This window comes from Callithrix jacchus, chromosome 8 (assembly GCF_049354715.1).
Source record: "Callithrix jacchus isolate 240 chromosome 8, calJac240_pri, whole genome shotgun sequence".
In the NCBI taxonomy this organism is placed as follows: Eukaryota; Metazoa; Chordata; class Mammalia; order Primates; family Cebidae; genus Callithrix; species Callithrix jacchus.
The window spans coordinates 108,506,190-108,521,264 of NC_133509.1; the positions used below are offsets into that span (position 1 = coordinate 108,506,190).

Below are 15,075 nucleotides of genomic sequence, written 5' to 3' on the forward strand. Positions count from 1 at the left end.
TTAGTTCACTCTTGGGAATCAGGGATAGTGTAATAGCTCATCTTCCCTCTAGCTATAAATTAGATGGAAGCAATCTGAGAAACATGTACTCATCTTTTTCTCTCAGGTTGTCTGGTTCTCTGTCCTGCAGCTAGTCAGTTTCTGAGTCAGTGACACCCTGGTTCCTTATTCAGAGTGAGGCAGGGCCATTCAGCGCTATGAGGTTCTTGCCTTCCTCACTCCACCAAGGATACATTTCTGGGAGCACCTGGATGGTAACTAGACCAGCAGTCTGATGGCTAAGTCTGCTGGAGAAGGTTGGGAACCAATCCCTTTAAGAGCAGTGGTTCCCAGCTGGGAATGATTTTGTCCCTCTTGGAGACACTTGGCAGTGTTTGAGACATCTTTGGTCATCACAGCTAGGGGGTTGTGCTCTGGTGGGTATGAGTCAGGGATGTTGCTAGCATCCTATAAGGCATAGGGCAGCTCCCACAACAAAAATTACCCAACCCAGAATGTCAGCAGTGCAGACTGAGGAACCTTACTTTGCAGAGCTCTCAGAGAGCAGGCTGCTGGTGGAGAACATGAGGTTGATGGGAGAGTGCATTCCAAAATCAGAAGTGTGAGTCCACCTGGCAGTCCCTGAAAGGGAGTCAGGGATTATCAAGGGTGTGCTTGGGGCCCTGGCCAGTATACCTGTAGTAAGCAGGAAGCAGCAGTTCTGGCTTCTTCTTTTCCTGTGGGGGCGGGATGACACCTTGATCCTCAAACTCTGCTGTCTCTTCTGCCTCCAGCTGTTTCAGGAGCTCCAGGTCGCTGGAGGAGGTAAGCTCATCCCGGATGTGACTCCAGTCATACTGCTGGTGCAGGAAGCTCTGCCACTTGCTGGGGGATGCCCCAGGCCTTCGAGGACGCTTGTTCTGGATCCATCGGGCTGTGCGCTTGTTCAGCTTTTCCAGCACAGTGTCCTCCCATGCTCTGGCCTCCTTCTCAGGAGGCGAAAGCCAGGCTTCTCTGTCCTCCAGGTTCACATCTGGAGAAGGTGGCCAACCTAGATTATCTGGATGCACGGAGGGATGCTGGATGAGAGGGCGGGGTGATTCCCAGACGGCGCCTGCTGGCTTTAATTTCTTCAGCTTCTTTTTGGGATTTGCAGAGCTTTCTGTCTTCACAGCCAGGGAGGTGTCTCCTGCTAAGGGACTTGAGGAATCCAGGAACTTGAAGCTAACAGGTTTCTGAGGCCGGGCCTTCCTGATCCGGGGAATGTGGATGATGCCATCGGTGTTGTAGAGGTGGTCAAAGCTGTACTGGCTGTAAGGAATGCTGGGCAGCCCTCGCTGCAACACCACCTCCTGAGAGAAGGTGAGGTTCGCAGCCGCCATTTTCAAGTATTGGCTCTTGCGGTGTAGACAGTGCTGTGAGCTAACATGAGGCACACTGGCAACAGAGGCACACTCCTCCTTGCCTTTCAGTTTTGAGTAGTTTAGAGTCATGCCCCATCCCAGCTGTGGGGGCAGTGACTGATAGAAGCAATGAGGGAGAAAGGTCTTTTCCTTCTGGGTCCTGGTCATACTGCTTCCCAGCAAATGCTTCCTTCCACACTGCCTGGCCCAGAGGCAAGGCCTAGAGATGATGCCAGGCACCTGTTAAGGGAATGGGAGGAACTGATGAGAGCTCTAGGTCAGCAGAAATTGGTAGCCCATAGCAGTTCAGAAAGAGAATAACGTGAAAAACAGATGGAAAGGGGGTGGGGAAAAAACACATGAATTAGAGCAAAAGAAGAAAATGGTGCAACATTCTAAATATTTCTTGTATCAGACCCTCATCTCCATGTGAGGGGTGACTACTTTTCGGCAGTATCCCGTGCTTCCAGTTTGTCTTCAGATGTTGCTTTCTTTCATTCAAAAGGCTTATGGTATAAAGTTCAGACTATTCAGCATGGCATTCAGGGTTCTCCATGACTTTGGCCTCAGTTTATGTCTTTGTCCTGGCATGTAACCTCTGCTTGAGCCAGTCCAGTCTCCTGCCTGTTCTCTGAGTATCCTCTCTCCACATAATGGAGCTTCCTTCTGTATCCTCTACATGAATTAGGCTTTCATACTTGACACAAATTCTATCCAGTTTCCAGGCCCAGCTTAATCTGTCCTGTTCCATAGCTCTTTCTTGACCTATCCAGGCCACCAGATCATACCCAAGTTTATAAATCACTCCTAATCTGTACCACTTACTTTAACTGTTGATCCTATGACAGCTCACATTGTTAAAGATTCTAACTCCACTGCACAGTGACCATGTCTCCTGTTTCTTCTTTCAGAGTCATGCAGCACATCTATTGCTACATAGTTTTTAATTATTAAACTATTGAATAGCTGTAACGTATTTTATCAAATAGGTAAATGGTTTTGACTCCTCCTGAATTAATTGGATGGGTTGTTTCCAGATTGTGGCTAGCATGGCAAACACTGTAGATAACAAATGCTTAGATTTGTTGTTGGTTTTGTTTTGTTTTCCTTTTGAAGCACTCCCTTGGCCTAATAATGATGGTTTTGGAATACCTTGCTGTGGGTTTTACATAGGGAAGATATTATGATCTTCATTTCCTATTGGAAGAAGCTGAGGTTCAGAGAGGTAGGTAAATTGCTTCAGATCACATAGCCCATAAGCAGAGGAGTCAGGTTTCAAACCTAGCCTGCTAGATCGCAACCCTGGAGCACTTAACCTCCTTAACCTCTGTGCCACACTGGCCTTGGCTCAAGCGCCACTCCTTACCACTCACTTTGTTGGCCTTGCCACTCCCAGGAGCAGGTAGGCCTCCTTATGCATAAGGAGGAAGGAGAGACCATTATTCCATGTCTTTCTATCCTGCTAGTGTCAACTCCTGCTCTGTGTCCAAGGTGCCCCACAGACCAGATCTGACTTCTCTTTCCTCCTTAACCCACACACAACCTCTCTCCCTAGGGCATGATTTCTCTTACTGTCTTCCATGTGTAAAAGTTACTTTGTTGTATTTCTTTCTGTTAAGGTTGTGTGTGTGTGTGTGTGTGTGTGTGTGTGTGTTTTGAGACAGGGTCTCCTTCTGTCACCCAGGCTGGAGTGCAGCACTGACATGATCATAGCTCACTGCAGGCTCAACCTTCTGGGCTCAAGTAATCCTCCCACCTCATCCTCCAGAGTATCTGGGACTACAGGTGCATGCGCCACCACACCCAGCTATCTGTTTATTTTTGGGAGAGATGGGGTCTCACTATGTTGCCCAGGCTGGTCTCAAACTCTCAGGGTCGACAGGCCAGCTGCCTCAGCCTCTCAAAGCGCTGGAATTACAAGTGTGAGCCACAGTGCTCAGTGAAGGCTCAACTTTCATCTGCTATTAGACCAGAATCAATAACCTCCTTCAAATTAAGGGATACATGATTAACATGCTGTCGCTCCAGGACTTTTTGCACATGAGGCTAAATTTAATTGCTTTATCTCTTCACAACCATGAAGGCAATGTCTTTACAATGGCACTTGATATTTAAATAGACGGGAAAAGTAAGGAAAAAGAGGGTGGTCACAAAATGATTTTTTTTCCTGAAACAGTGGCTACTCTTACTGGTTGAAAATGGAAAGGCTGGAGCAAGATGGGCAGACAGAACCCTCCGGCAATTGTCTCCATGCAGGTACACCAAACTGAACAACTGTCCCTGCAAGAAAAGCACCTTTAGGCTGGGCTCAGTGACTCATGGTCACCAGTACTTTGAGGGGCCCAGGCAGGCAAATCACTTGAAGTCGGGAGTTCGAGACCAGCCTGGCCAACATGGAGAAACCTCATCTCTACTAAAAATACAAAAATTAGCTGAGTGTGATGGCAGGGGCCTGTAATCCCAGCTACTCGGGAGGCTGAGGCAGGAGAATCGCTTGAAGCTGGGAAGTGGAGATTGCAGTGAGATGAAATGGTGCCACTGCACTACAGCCTGGGCAACAGAGTGCGACCCCTTATTAAAAAAAAAAAAAAAAAAAAAGAGGGCTGGGTGCAGTGGCCCCATGCCTGTAATCCCAGCACTTTGGGAGGCTGAGACAGGTGGATTCAGAGGTCAGCAGTTCAAGACCAGCATGGCCAACATGGTGAAACCCTGTATCTAAAACAATAAAAAAAAAAAAAGAAAAGCATCTTCATAAGCAACAGAAAATCAGGTGAGTGACAGTAGTACCTGGTTTTCTTTCTTTCTTTCTTTTTAGAGCTAGCTGAGGTTTTATTTTGGACAAAAAACCAAAAAAGCCACTGAATTGTTCTGCAGCCGGAGGCATGGGCAAGGAGGATCCCCAGGCAGTAAACTCCTCTGCGGGTGGGCTGAGGGCTAGGGCTGACCCTCAGGTGGGTCTCCTGTTACCCGTGCTCCCTTGCACAGGGGCCTCCCTCCCAGGCTCTGGGGCAGCCTCGGGAGAAGCAGGCTGGGAGGGGCTGCTGCAGCTATTCACTTAGGCAGGATGTCTGAGGACTCAGACACCAGCCTCCCATCATGGGTCTCAATCTTCTTCACAACCACTGCCCTGATGGAGCTGGTGTGGTTGAAGGAGCTGGAGCCCAGGCCGTAGCTGAGGCCAGGGCTTGTGAGGTCCCCATAGGCAGAGCTCAGACCACCTGCATAGCTGCTGGTGGCCTTTGTATGGATACTCATGTTCTGCATCCCAGACTCCAGCCGGCTCTCCTCGCCCTCCAGCAGCTTCCTGTAGGTGGCGATCTCAATGTCCAGGGCCAACTTGATGTTCATCAGCTCATGGTACTCACGCAGCTGCTGCGTCATGTCCTGCTTGGCCCACTGCAGGGCAGCCTCCAGCTCGGACAGCTTGGCATTGGCATCCTTAACGGCCATCTCCCTGCACTGCTCAGTGTTTGTGATGGCAGCCTCCAGGGAAGCCCTCTGGCCTTTAAGGCCCTCAATCTCAGCCTTGAGCAGGCTGATGTTCTGGTTCATCTCAGAGATCTCAGTCTTTGTACGCTGCAGGTCATCCCCGTTCTTCCTGGTCACCATTTGTAGCTCCTCATACTTGATCTGGTACACACTCTCAGCCTCAGCCCACCTGCAGTTGGTGATCTCATATTGTACCTTGACCTCAGCGATGATGCTTTCCATGTTTTGGGAGTGGCTGTTGTCCATGGACAGCACCACAGCTGTGTCTGAGATCTGGGACTACATCTCTGGGATCTCCCCTTCACATAGCTGCCTGAGGAAGTTGATCTCATCAGTCAGTCCTTCCAGGAGAGATTCCAGCTCTACCTTGTTTGTTTAAGCTTCATCCACATCCGTCTTATGAGGACAAACTCATTCTCCATCTCAGTATGCTTATTGATCTCATCCTCATACTTGCTCTTCAAGTCCTCCATCAGCCCCTGCATGTTGCCAAGTTCTGCCTCCAGCTTCAGCTTCTCCTGGCCCAGTCTCCAGCTGCCACCCAAGATTGTTGATGTAGCTCTCTAACATGTTGTCCATGTTGCTCCAAGCTGTCTCCTGCTGCTGCAGTAGACTCTACTTGGTCTCCAGCATCTTGTTCTGCTGTTCCAGGAACCTTACCTTGTTGATGAAGGAGGCAAAGTCGTTGTTAAGGATCTTGATCTGTTTCTTCTCCTGGGAATGTGTGGCCTGGATGTTGGGCTCCACCTCCAGGTTAAGGGGCTTATCAGGCTCTGGTTGACTGTGACGGCGGTGATGCCTCCCATGCCCCTGCCGCTGGCCCCACCATAGCCTGCACCCAGGCCACCGCAGAAGCTGCTGCTGCCCACTGGGGAGAAGCTTGAGGAGCTGATGTGGTCACCAGGCCTGTCTTATAAGATTCTTGCTAAGAGGAGTTCCCTCAGCAGCTGCTGAAGACCCAGGGGCCAGAGGTGGATACCTTGTAGGACTTCTGGGGTACCCTGATGGACATGGTGAAGGCAGGAGTGGAGGCTGGCGGGCTGAACCAGGCAGAGATTCCAGAAGGATCAGAGAAGCTGCTTCTTGACATTACCTGGTTTTCATATCATATCAAGGGACGAGGCACTGAAGAGGGTGGGAAAGATGATCCTCCCCCACTCCTTGCACAACAGCTTGGAGAAAGAATCTGTGCACCTGGGGGAGGGAGAGGAGTGTGGGATTTTGCATTGGAACTCACTGCTGCCCTGTCACAGCACAGCATAACACTGAGCAGAATTCTGCTGGCGCCCACAGAGGAACCATTTAGATCAGCTCTGGGCCAGAGGAGAATCCTCAGCCAGAGTGCGATGGACCAGAGTCCCAGCTGGTTCTACCAGCAGCTGACCAAAGTTGCCTGGGGCCTGAATAAATTTGAGTGACAGTCAGGTCACAAGGACTATAGTCCTTGGGCAAACCCTGGAGCTCCACTGGTCATGGAGGCAGGGTACTTGGAGTGTGTGTAACCCCATGTGACACCAGCTGTGGTGGCCAAGGGAGTGCCTGCATCATTCCTCCCCCAACTCCAGGCAGGGCAGCTCAGGGAAAAATGCTCTTCTGGACTTTGTCTTGCAACCTGGGTAGCAGCTCAGCCACAGGAAAAGAAAGCACCAGACAGAATCCTGAAGCTCCTGATTCCAGGCTTTTGCTCCTATGCTATACTTCCAGACCCACCATGGGCCAGAAGGGAATCCACTACTCTGGCAGGTCAGACCTAGTCCTGGCAGAATTCACCATCTGCTGACTAAAGTGCCCTTGGGCTTTGAGTAAATATGAGTGGTAGCTAAGGAGTAGTGCCCACAGGCCTTGGGCAGGACCCAACACAGTACTGGTCTGCAAAGCTTCAGGTGTGACCCAGTGCACTGCCATCTGTGGTGGCCATGGGAGTGCTCATGTTACCCCTTCCCCAACTCCAGGCAGCCCAGTGGGGAGAGAAATTCCTGATTGGGAAAAAGAGAGGAAAGACAGTGAGAGATGTTACCTGGGTAACCAGGGAATTCTTCCTTATCTTACCCAAAGCCACCAAGGAGTGTATCCAGTAGTTGGCACCAGTTGCAGGCGTCATAGGCTTAGGGCACCCTCCAGTACACATCAGCTGCAGAGACCATAGGATTAAGTCACAACACTTAATCCCCTTTGAATATATGAAAAGCCTTCTCAAGGAGGATGGGTACAAATAAACTCAGACTGCAAAGACTGGAATAAATACCTAACTCTTCAATATCCAGACACTGATGACCAACCACAAGCATCAAGAACATCAAGGAAAACGTTACTTCACCAAACAGACTAAATAAGGCACCAGTGACCAATCTGGGGGTGACAGAGATATGTGACCTTTCCAGACAGTGAATTCAAAATAGTGGTCTTGAAGAAGCTCAAACATCGAGATAACAAGATAAGGAATTCAGAATTCTATCAAAGAAATTTCACAAAGAGATTGAAATAATAAAAATCAAGCAGAAAGGCTGCTCTGCTTATGGAGTAGCCATTCTTTCATTTATTTACTTTTCTAATAAACTTGCTTTCACTTTGCAAAAAGAAAAAAAATCAAGCATAAATTCTAGAGCTGAAAAATTCAGTTGACTGAAAAGTTCATTAGAGTCTCTCAACAGCAGAATTGGTCAAGCAGAAGAAAGGATAGGTGAGCTCAAAGACAGGTTATATGAAAATACACAGGGCCAGGCATGGTGGCTCATGCCTGTAATCCAAACACTTTGGAGGCCAAGATGGGCGGATCACCTGAGGTCGGGAGTTCAAGACCAGCCTGACCAACATGGTGAAACCCCCATCTTAAAAAAAAAAAAAAAAAAATACACAGTCTGAGGATTAAAAGGAAAAAAAAAAAAGAATAAAAAAGCATGCCTACAAGAACTAGAAAATAGCCTCAGAAGGGCAAGTTGAAGAGTTATTGGCCTTTAAAAGGATGTAGAGGGAGAGATTAATGTAAAAAGTTTATTTAAAGAAATAGTAACAGAGAACTTTCTAAACCTAGAGAAAGATATGAATATACAGGTATAAGAAGGTCATAAAACACCAAGCCAACTCAACCCCAATAAGACTACCTCAAGGCATATAATAATCAACTCTCAAAGGTCAAGGCTAAAAAATGATCCTAAAAGCAGCAAGAGAAAAGAAGCACCTATTAATGACATCATAAAGGAGCTCCAATATGGCTGGTAGCAGACTTCTCAGTAGAAACTTTACAAGTCAGGGGAGAGTGGGATGACACATTCAAAGTGCTGAAGGAAAAAACTTCCCATCTAGAATATTACATACAGCAAAAACAGCCTTCAAACATGAAGGACAAATAAAGATGTTCTTAGTAAAAAACAAAACAACAAAAAAGCTCAGGGATTTTGTCAATACCAGACCTGTCTTACAAGATTCTTGTTAAGAGGAGTTCCTCACTCATTGAAGATGAATGGTCAAATGAAAACAACATTAACATTCTCCTGCTTTGCATTTTCTTCTAAAACATTTTGCATTCCTAACACATCAGTGTGTCCACGTCTTGCTTCTAAGGCAGGGGGCAATTTGATCCTAAACACTTGAAAACTGGATGAGGTCTGGTTTTATCCCAAGATGACTACTTTTTTTTGTTGTTTTTTTGAGACAGAGTTTTGCTCGTTATGCGCAATGGCGCGATCTCGGCTCACCACAACCTCCGCCTCCTGGGTTCAGGCAATTCTCCTGCCTCAGCCTCCTGAGTAGCTGGGATTACAGGCACACGCCACCATGCCCAGCTAATTTTTTGTATTTTTAGTAGAGACGGGGTTTCACCATGTTGACCAGGATGGTCTCGATCTCTTGACCTCATGATCCACCCACCTTGGCCTCCCAAAGTGCTGGGATTACAGATGTGAGCCACCGCGCCGGCCCCAAATTGACTACTTATAAGGAGTGACTGGCTGGGGGCAGTGGCTCACGCCTGTAATCCCAGCACTTTGGGAAGCTGAGTTAGGTGGATCACCCGAGGTCAGGAGTTTCAGACCAGCCAGTCTGACTGGCATGGTGAAACCCGCGTTTCTACTAAAAATACAAAATTAGCCAGGCATGGTGGCACATGCCTGTAATCCCAGCTACTTGGGAGGCTGAGGCAGGAGAATCACTTGAACTTGGGAGGCAGAGGTTGCAGTGAGCCGAAATCATGCCATTGTACTTCAGCCGGGGTAACAAGTGAAACTCCATCTGAAAAAAAAAAGAGCAATTTAGGGTATCCCCAGATAAATGCCCTTTAGCCTGTGACAAAAAGACTCTTTAGTTAAAATGCAAACATCCCAAAAAGAATACCATATTACCATTATTATAAATTCCTAAGGAATATTTATTATCATCTGATATGATGGCTTATTTAGAAGGAAGGGAACCCATGATAGGTCTGTTTTGAAAAGGAATGGGGACAAGACAAAATGTTATGAGGTCTGATCAGAAGAGGCTTGTTCAGACTTGTCTTTGTCTTGGAATCATGGGACAGGTATAAGGCCAAATTATACACTTCCCAGTCATGTTACCTCGGGCAAATAGTTTAAAATCTGTAGTTTGCCAATCTGAAAATTGAGTCTGATGCCTGTTCTAATTTAGTGTTGATTGATATGATGCTTAAAGATATATGAAAGTTCTTTGCAAACTGTAAAATATATGTGTGAGGAATTATTATTGGTTTAGAGGATGGACTAATATCTTTAGAAGGCAAGTCTCTGGGTCCCGCAGTTAGATGCACTGGGCGCTGTGGGAAAAATTTAGGGGTATGGGGCACTCAGGAGTTAGAGGGTGCTTAGAGAAGGAAGAAAGGATTTATTAATGGAGTTTGGAGGCCCCTTATTATCTAAACTTACACATTACATCACCAGCATCATGAGGCAGCGCCCCAACTCCCAACAAATAGCCCTCTAGAACCAAAAACAGATGGCAGGTCCTGGGTGCTGTACATTGACAGCACAAAAAATTGAATAAGTCAGTCATGGCATAACTGCAGTTCAGGCCCTGCAATGAGCAACCACCAACATTAGCTGCATTTCCAGGAACTTGGGCAGGAAGGGTGGGAATGGGGTTGGAAGGGTTAGGCCATATGCCTCTAGTTAAACTCTGATGAACTTCCTCTATCCCCAACTGGAAAACGTAGGAGTTGGACTAAATTCCTCTCCTGCCTCTAATATTTGATGAATATAAGAACTCAACACAAATTGGGTAGTATCTCAGAGATTCCAAATTTAGTTCTACTTTTCTGTTTGCTTATCAGTCCCTTATCCTCACCTTTACCCTGTACAAGTGGTCAAAGCAGGTTGAGTAGTGTGTGCTAAAAGGAGTAATATCTTGCATTTTCCCTTTGGTTATTAAAATAGAGGAAACTGCCTTGAAAGAAAAGGTTAAAAAGCAATAAGCCTTAGTATCAGTATCTTCTGAAAGCTAAAAGCTTTAAAAAAAAAAATACACTCTAATCTCTACCAACAGATTTTGATTCTGAATTTCTGAGCTGGAGTCCAAGAGTGTGCAGTCAGCTTCTGGGGTGGTGGTTGTTAGATAGAGTTTTTTGTTTGTTTATTTACTTATGAGACAGGGCCTCACTCTGTCACCCAAGCTGGAGTGCAGTGGCACAATCATGGCTCATTGCAGCCTTGCCTCCCAGGCTCAAGCAATCCTCCTGCCTCAGCACCCCCAGTAGCTGGGACCACAGGTGCACAGTACCATGCCTGGCTAATGTTTTAAAACTTTTTTTAGAGACGGAGTCTTACTATGTTGTCCAGGTTGGTTTCAAACTCCTGGACTCAAGCGATCTTCCTGCCTCAGCCTCCTGAAATGCTGGGTCTGCGCGTGGAGTAGATATGGGTAAAGGACCCTTTACATCAGACTCTTGTGTTCTACTCCCAGAATGTTGATTCAGTAGGCCGCAAGTGAGGCCTAGAGATCTGCATTTTCACAAGCTCTTAGGGATTTAATACACATTAAATTTAAAGAAATCACAGCCCAACGCGGTGGCTCAAGCCTGTAATCCCAGCACTTTGGGAGGCCGAGGCGGGTGGATCACGAGGTCAACAGATTGAGACCATCCTGGTCAACACGGTGAAACCCCGTCTCTACTAAAAATACAAAAAATTAGCTGGGCATGGTGGCGCGTGCCTGTAATCCCAGCTACTCAGGAGGCTGAGGCAGGAGAATTGCCTGAACCCAGGACGTGGAGGTTGCAGTGAGCCAAGATTGCACCATTGCACTCCAGTCTGGGTAACAAGAGCGAAACTCCGTCTCAAAAAAAAAAAAAAAAGAAATCACAGCCCAAAGGTTATCAGTGGGGTGTATGGAGGAAGCCTTGTTAGTGGGGAGAGTGGGATTAGAGAAGAGCTAGGTTACCTAGCTTGTTTCAAATCCCTTTCTGCCTTTTTGCCCTCCAAAAGTTCCCCTCATTTTTCTCCCTCTACTTTCTAATTTCTTGCCATGCACTCATATAGCTATACAGCTGTCTCCAGAGATTACTCAGAAAACTCTATCATAAAGATTACCTGGTCTAATGCCTTGATTTTTTTTCTCTGTTATCCAGGCTGGAGTGCAGTGGTGCAATCATGGCTCACTGCAGCCTTGACCTCCTGGGCTCAAGTGATCCTCCTACATAGCTGGGACTATAGGCACATAGCACCACTCTCAGCTAAATTTTTTTTTGTGGAGATAGAGTCTCACTATGTAACTGAGGCTGGTCTTGAACTCCTGGACTCAAGCAATCCTCCTGCCTTGGCCTCCCAAAATGCTGGGAATACAGGCATGAGCCACTGCAGTAGGCCTAATGTCTTGATTTTATAAATCCTCAAACTGGGGCCCAGAGAGGAGAGATATAATTAAGATCACTGGCCAGGTGCAGTGGCTTACACCTGTAATCCCAGCACTTTGGGAGGCTGAGGTGGGCGGATCATGAGGTCAAGAGATTGAGACCATCCTGGCCAACATGGTAAAAACCCCGTCTCTACTAAAAATACAAAAATACAAAAAAAAAAAAAAAAAAAGGATTACCATACTGGTTGGTATCTGAGGTAATACCCTTTTGACACCTAATCCAAAGTTTTTTCAGCTACCTCAGGTTGCCTTTCATCTTCTAGCTGACACCATCGAGCACCTTTCAGATACTGGCAAAGGAGCAGTGTTTCAAAATTACCTTCCAAATGGCCTCCCACAGCGCAGTCCTCAGAGAGAAGCAAGGTTCTGCATCTTAAGGCTTCCTTGGTTTCTTAGGTTCCAAAGCTGTTTCTATTGGTCTCCAAGCAACCAACCCTTTAGAATTCCATGAGTCTACTCAGAGAACTTGTGGGTTCAGTTGTGGGTATCATCAACTATTTATTAAATTTCCTTCTTTGTTAAACTGAGCTTTGAGAAATTGCATCATATTTACTAATTATTCATTGGTTGTTTCATGGATTTTTTGTCATTCTCTTTATTTATTTTATTTTTTTGATGGAGTCTCACTTTGTCACCCAGGCTGGAGTGCAGTGGCGGGATCTCAGCTCACTGCAACCTCTGCCTCCCAGGTTCAAGTATTCTCCTGCCTCAGCCTCCCAAGTAGCTGGTATTACAGCCCATACCACCACCGGCCTCTTGATCATTCTTTGAAAAATAAACCTCTGCTAGGCCGGGTGGCTCACTTTGGGAGGCTGAGGCAGGCAGATCACTTAAGGTCAGGAGTTTGAGGCCAGCCTGACTAACATGGTGAAACCCTGTCTCTACTAAAAATACAAAATTAGCTGGGTCTGTTGGCACATACCTGTAATCCCAGCTACTCAGGAGGCTGAGGCAGGAGAATCGCTTGAACTTGGGAGGCGAAGGTTGCAGTGAGCCAAGATCGTGTTACTGCACTCCAGCCTGGGCAACAAGAGTAAAGCTTCATCTCAAATAAATAAAAATTAAAATTAAAAAACCTCTAGATCTATGCAGCTCAAGATTTTCCCCCCATAGGGGTTTATAAATCCTGAGAAAAAGACAAAGCAGGGCACACATGACTACATAGCTCTGGCAGGCATCAGATTACCAGGCTGATAGAACAGATGGTAAAGTAGAAGCTGTCCTCGGACTTGACCATTCCCCTTTCAGCTCCTCCACTGCTATTTAACCTCCTTCGTCCACACAGTTCAATCCCATTTTCCCTGATCTCCAAATCCTGGCTAGATTATTTGCCATTAACACTATTTTTTTTACAAGGGGGACTCTTCACATCTTGTATTTCTAATAGCATAATTTCACACGTACAGAAAGTCTTTTTTTTTAAAGTCATAGAAGTCTTCCAGATATAGAAAATCAGGAGTCCCCTTGTGAAACAAACTAATTTATCTTGACAGCAGGAAAGATTTCCCGGCCTAAGGCTCTGTCTCACTGACCCAGGTCATGCTATTCAGGTGGTCCATCTCTTGGTTCCAGGCAAGGCTGCTGCTGCCGCTAACCTGAATATGGACTTCAGCACTTGGGCTCAAGCTGCACTCAGACCGTTGGACCCGCACAAAAGAGAGAGAGGGTACATTTTCTGGTATGAAAAGTAAAGCCTAAAAAAATTAAATATTATAACCCTGCTAAGGCAGGAGGATCATTTGAGCCCAGGAGTTTGAGGCTGCAGTGAGCTATGATGGCACTACTGCACCCCAGCCTGGGTGACAGAGGGAGACCCTGTCTCAAATAAAATAAAGTAAATCAAAACCCTGTTGAAGGTTGTTGAAATTCACCTGGGGTGGCTGGCAAAATATTACGGAAAATATTTATGGAAAGTTATATTTTCAAACCCTTTGGAAGGCTGAAAGGTTTTATTGGGGCAGGCTGAAGGCAGCCACCTCATTTACATCAGCGTAGGAGAGAGGTAGAGACAATAAGAGACTTTCCCAGTTTAAGTCTGTTTACCCCACATTCCTTTGTCTCCACTCTGTTTACTCATGTAAATATTGTGCTGGAAGTTCCTCTCAGGGAGATAAAAGGGGAATTACCACGGTGCAGTGGCTCAAGCCTGTAATCCCAGCACTTTGGGAGGCCGAGGCGGGTGGATCACAAGGTCAACAGATCGAGACCATCCTGGTCAACATGGTGAAACCCCCATCTCTACTAAAAATACAAAAAATTAGCTGGGCATGGTGGCGCATGCCTGTAATCCCAGCTACTCAGGAGGCTGAGGCAGGAGAATTGCCTGAACCCAGGAGGCGGAGGTTGCGGTGAGCCAAGATCACGCCATTGCACTCCAGCCTGGGTAACAAGAGTGAAACTCCATCTCAAAAAAAAAAAAAAAAAAAATTAAAAAAATTAGCCAGGCATGGTGGTGGGTGCCCATAATCCCAGCTAGTTGGGAGGCTGAGGCAGGAGAATTGCTTGAATCCAGGAGGTGGAGGTTGCAGTGAGCTGAGATCACACCACTGAACTCCAGCCTGGGCAACAAGAGCAAAACTCCATCTCAGACAAAAGGAATGAAATGGCTGGACGAGGTGGTTCATGCCTATGATCCCAGAACTTTGGGAGGCTGAGGTAGGAAGATCGCTTGAATCTAGAAGTTCGAGACTAGCTTGGGCAACAAAGTGAGACCCCCGGCTCTACAAAAAAACTTAAAAAGTAGCCAGGTGAGGTGGCACATGCTTGTAGTCCCAGCTACTGGGGAGGCTGAGGTGGGAGGATTGCTTGAGCCCAGGAGGTTGAGACTGCAGTGAACCATGATCTTGCCACTGCACTCCAGAGCCTGGGTGACAGAGCAAAATTTCTGGGGAGAGTGAAATTATGATAACCTGTAAGTATATGAATAAACCATGAAGACATTATGCTAAGTGAAATAAGCCAGACACAAAGGGATAAATACTGTATAATTCCACTTATATGAGGTACCTAACATAGTCAAATTCAGAGACAGGAGATGGAATAATGGTAGCCAGGGACTGGTGGCAGGGGGTGGGGGAGGGTGGAATGAGGAGTTATGTTTAATGGGTTAAGAGTTTCATTGTGCGATGATACAAAAGTTCTGGACCAGGCACGGTGGCTCACGCCTGTAATCCCAGCACTTTGGGAGGCTGAGGTGGGCAGATCACGAGGTCAGGAGTTCGAGGCCAGCCTGGCCAACACAGTGAAACCCCGTCTCTACTAAAAATATAAAATTTAGCTGGGTGCGGTGGCTCCTGACTGTAATTTCCGCTACTCAAGAGGCTGAGGCAGGAGAATTGCTGGAACC

General features: G+C 46.8%; 2 protein-coding genes across 18 annotated transcripts in view; one reads left to right on the forward strand and one right to left on the reverse strand.

The window, feature by feature from the left end:
* HEATR4 (HEAT repeat containing 4) overlaps nucleotides 1–15,075 on the reverse strand; it is a 55,054-nt gene that overhangs the window by 37,392 nt on the left and 2,587 nt on the right. For 5 of the 16 annotated variants that reach the window (XR_013521370.1, XM_078335367.1, XM_078335368.1 and 2 more), the window contains exons 2-5: nucleotides 12,652–12,749; nucleotides 6,921–7,002; nucleotides 5,851–6,065; nucleotides 676–1,622 (exon numbers count right to left, since the gene is read on the reverse strand). Coding sequence is in view for 14 of the 16 variants with exons in the window: in XM_078335367.1 (XP_078191493.1) it covers nucleotides 676–1,622; nucleotides 5,851–5,961 (1,058 nt within the window). In the remaining 2 variants the exon portion in view is untranslated. Of the gene's footprint in view, nucleotides 1–675; nucleotides 1,623–5,850; nucleotides 6,066–6,920; nucleotides 7,003–12,048; nucleotides 12,131–12,651; nucleotides 12,750–15,075 lie in introns of those variants that run through there. The other 11 variants (XR_013521371.1, XM_035260965.2, XM_054240155.2 and 8 more) reach the window with 10 other exon arrangements.
* The window catches only part of RIOX1 (ribosomal oxygenase 1), a 46,917-nt gene that overhangs the window by 28,322 nt on the left and 3,520 nt on the right, over nucleotides 1–15,075 (forward strand). The window lies entirely within an intron of this gene.